This window comes from Trypanosoma rangeli, assembly GCF_003719475.1.
Source record: "Trypanosoma rangeli strain AM80 chromosome Unknown Tra_15.4_contig_00536, whole genome shotgun sequence".
Lineage (NCBI taxonomy): Eukaryota > Euglenozoa > Kinetoplastea > Trypanosomatida > Trypanosomatidae > Trypanosoma > Trypanosoma rangeli.
This window is the reverse complement of record NW_021706280.1, coordinates 3,584-6,613: the sequence shown is the minus strand read 5'-3', so window position 1 is coordinate 6,613 and position 3,030 is coordinate 3,584. Positions and strand designations below refer to the sequence as shown.

The window sequence follows — 3,030 nt, the reverse complement described above, 5'->3', positions numbered from 1 at the left end:
GGCCCGCCGGCGACTGCGGTGGTGCGTGATGTGCCGCGCAGAGGACAGGGCGCGACACAGGCGTGGAGAGTGAGTGTGCCCCGATACGTGTCAAGGTGTCTGCGAAGGACATGGACGATCCGTCGAAGCACTGCATCGCGGAGGGGGTTGCGTGCAGGTTCGACAATGGCCGCTGGGTGAGATGCGAAAAGGACGATCCGTTGACGGAGGCGAAGGATGACATTGTTTTGAAGCAACTCCTCCCGGCAGCGATTAAGCTGCACGCCGAGCGTCTGTCCGTGGTGCCTGTGGAGGGCCCCATCCGTATGCTGTATGATGTTATAGGGGCGTGCAGCAGTCTTACCATCCCTTCCCGGCACCGCACGACCGGCGTAAGCGGCGCCGACCTGATTCTCTACGTCAACACTCTCCCGACTGAGGGCCCCATCCGTATGGACGTCTTTGTGCGTCACTCTGAAGGACGGACGCCCATACGCTGGTGCCGTGAACTTCGATCCCCGGCACATAAGGGCCGCTCATGAAGTTGTTGGTACTGCGGCACATGAGATTGGGCACGCTCCTGCGTTTTTGTTCAATTGCTTTTCGGGGGTCAATATGCTCTCCCAGGTATCCAATGTGCGTGGGAAGGAGGAGGCGTGGGTAATTTCCTGACCGAGGGTGAAGGCGCTGGTGAGGCAGTACCACAACTCCCCCACATTCGCGCGCATGGAGCTGGAGGACGGGGGCTCGACTTGGGCCACTGGAAGGAACGCAACGCACGGGGCACGTTGATGGTTCCTGGGGTCCCGCTCATGTATTAGTCGGCATTCACGCTTGATGCATTTGAGGACATGGGCGTGTACAGGGCCAACTACATCATGGCGGACCCGTTGCGGTGGGGCAAAAAGCTCTGGCTGCAAACTGCTGGAAAATAAGTGCTTCATCAATGGCAGAACCGCCTACCCTGACGTGTTTTGCAGACAGTTCATCAGTGGTGACACGCTGCTCTGCACGTGTGACCGTCTTTCTCTGGGGAACTGTGGGCTAACGGCTTACCAGCAGCCCCTTCCACCGGAGTATCAGTACTTTTACAGCCCCATAGTTGGAGGTACTTTGGAGGATATGGACTACTGTCTGTATGTTATGGGGTGTGTGGCATCTGGGTGTACCAAAGGCGATACTAAAACTATCCTTGGAAGCTTCATTAACCCGAGCTCACGGTGCGTAAAGGGGAGCGGAGGACTTCGTTTTGACAGCGAAGAGATTGGTGATGTGTGCGTGAACACGCAGTGCAGTGGGGGTAAGCTGAGGGTGCAGTTCCTTGGCGACGGCACGTGGCACGACTGCAATGGGGGTGAGACGGTTGCGCCTCGGGGGGCAGATGGCGTGAGGGTAGCATCACGTGTCCCAAATGCACCGACGTGTGCACAGCCTTCCTCAACACCTGGGCCCGCCCAGCACCAGTCGTTGCCCCGCTGCTGGCGGAGGAACCAAACCCTGCAGGCACTGTTGACACGGATGGTGAATCAGGCGGCACCAATCGTGGACCCGGTGCTTCACTGCCAACGCATCCATCACACAATACGGCGGCGCCTACGCTTCGGACTCACTTTACGGGGTTTGTGTTTTATCTTTCTTTGTGTCTGTGTGTTTTGGTTGGCTGCACCCATTCCGCGGACTGCGTGCGTGTGTGTCCATACCTCTCTGTTGTTGCGTCTAGCTGCTGTTGGCACCCCTCTGCCGTCTCATTGCATCTCGCCGTTCCTCTTCTTCCTTGTTGGCCTCCCTCTTGTGCCGTGAAGCCACGCCGTAAGTATCACCGCTAACACGCACGCACGAGGTTCTGGTGGCGGTGGCCCTCGCCAACGTGCCCGTAACGCTCAAGGCGTGATGGTTTGGCCGCGAGAACGAGGCGGTGGCGTACTGCCGCAACTGCAGCCCGTGCGGCCGCCACCCCGCGCTGCAGGTGGAGGAGAGCTGTGTCTTTGAGTCCAACACCACCGTGCGGCACATCCCTCACCTCGACCGGAGTGGCGGCGTCCAGGATGAGGCCTGCCACCGCAGGGAGGGGGGTCCTGCACCGCGCTTCGGGTTCTGCTGCTTCTTCTTTCGGGCGATGGCGAGCGTGCGTGTGGGGCGGGAGTCCTTTGCTTTGCCGGAGCACCAACACGCAGTGCGGCGCCACACCCAAACAACGGCTCCCCTCATTGCAGGAACGTCGCAGGGCGGTTGCGGATGAACACGAGTGGCGACAGCGCTGTGCGTGGGTATGTGCCTGGGCTGTCGCTGCTGGCGCTGCTGGGGTTATGGGGAGACGACGGCCCTCCCTGCTGGACCAAAGAGAGTGGACTTGCTAAGCCTCAATAAAAGTTGCCCGGCGCCACTCATTGCGTGTTTTTGAGAGCGCATTATTTTATTTTATTTTTGTTTTTACTTTTCGAATGCCCCAAATTTATTTTTACTTGCCGCCAGTGCTTTGCTGGGATGGTCAGCACCTCGGCACTCCTTCCTTTTGTTTCCCTTCTGCCCAAGCGGCCGCATGCTGCGCACTGCCATACGTGGCGAGTTTCGTCTTGCCTGCTGCTGCTGCCCACACGGCGGCGGCAACATTGTTGTGCGCCTCGCGGATTTGATGCAACTGCCTGGCTGAGGGGCAGGCCGAATGCCGCACGGGATGTGTGGAGTGCAGGTGCGTGGACCCAACAAACTGGGCGATTTAGCTTATTTTTTGTTGGCGCCCTCTTTTTTTTTTTTTTGTTGCCGCGCGGGGAACAAATATCCCCCCGCCCAGTCTTCGTGCGCCACTGGGCACGTGAGACAAAAACACATGCTGAAGTAATTTGTTTTTCTTCTCCATTTTGGGGGGACTGCGGGAAATCCTCATTGCTGTCGTTTTTGTTGTTGTTGGTTTGTTTTGTGGCCTGGGCGATAGTAACCGCCGCTGTGGGCGCCAGCGCCACGGCCGCCACCGTATGGGACCTCGCAGTATTAACTTTCTCTTCTGTCTGTGCGCAGAGACGTCCACGTTTTGTTTTTGGTTTCCGCTACTTC

The 3,030-nt window shown here is 58.2% G+C and overlaps 2 protein-coding genes and 1 pseudogene across 2 annotated transcripts, besides 2 other annotated features; all 3 read left to right on the top strand.

Moving 5' to 3' along the window:
• Positions 1 to 110: 110 nt before the first annotated feature.
• Positions 111 to 521, top strand: TraAM80_09221 (leishmanolysin; the record flags this gene model as incomplete). Its single annotated transcript, XM_029385915.1, has 1 exon — positions 111 to 521. One exon carries the CDS (start codon positions 111 to 113, stop codon positions 519 to 521), a length of 411 nt encoding a protein of 136 aa, XP_029234246.1.
• A 295-nt stretch (positions 522 to 816) lies between these two features.
• On the top strand, positions 817 to 1,779 carry TraAM80_09220 (leishmanolysin; the record flags this gene model as incomplete). Its single annotated transcript, XM_029385914.1, has 1 exon — positions 817 to 1,779. One exon carries the CDS (start codon positions 817 to 819, stop codon positions 1,777 to 1,779), a length of 963 nt encoding a protein of 320 aa, XP_029234245.1.
• A 28-nt stretch (positions 1,780 to 1,807) lies between these two features.
• Positions 1,808 to 2,018, top strand: TraAM80_09219 (elongation factor 1-gamma (EF-1-gamma); annotated as a pseudogene).
• A 369-nt stretch (positions 2,019 to 2,387) lies between these two features.
• Positions 2,388 to 2,417: a microsatellite.
• A 445-nt stretch (positions 2,418 to 2,862) lies between these two features.
• Positions 2,863 to 2,897: a microsatellite.
• Between the last annotated feature and the right edge of the window lie 133 nt (positions 2,898 to 3,030).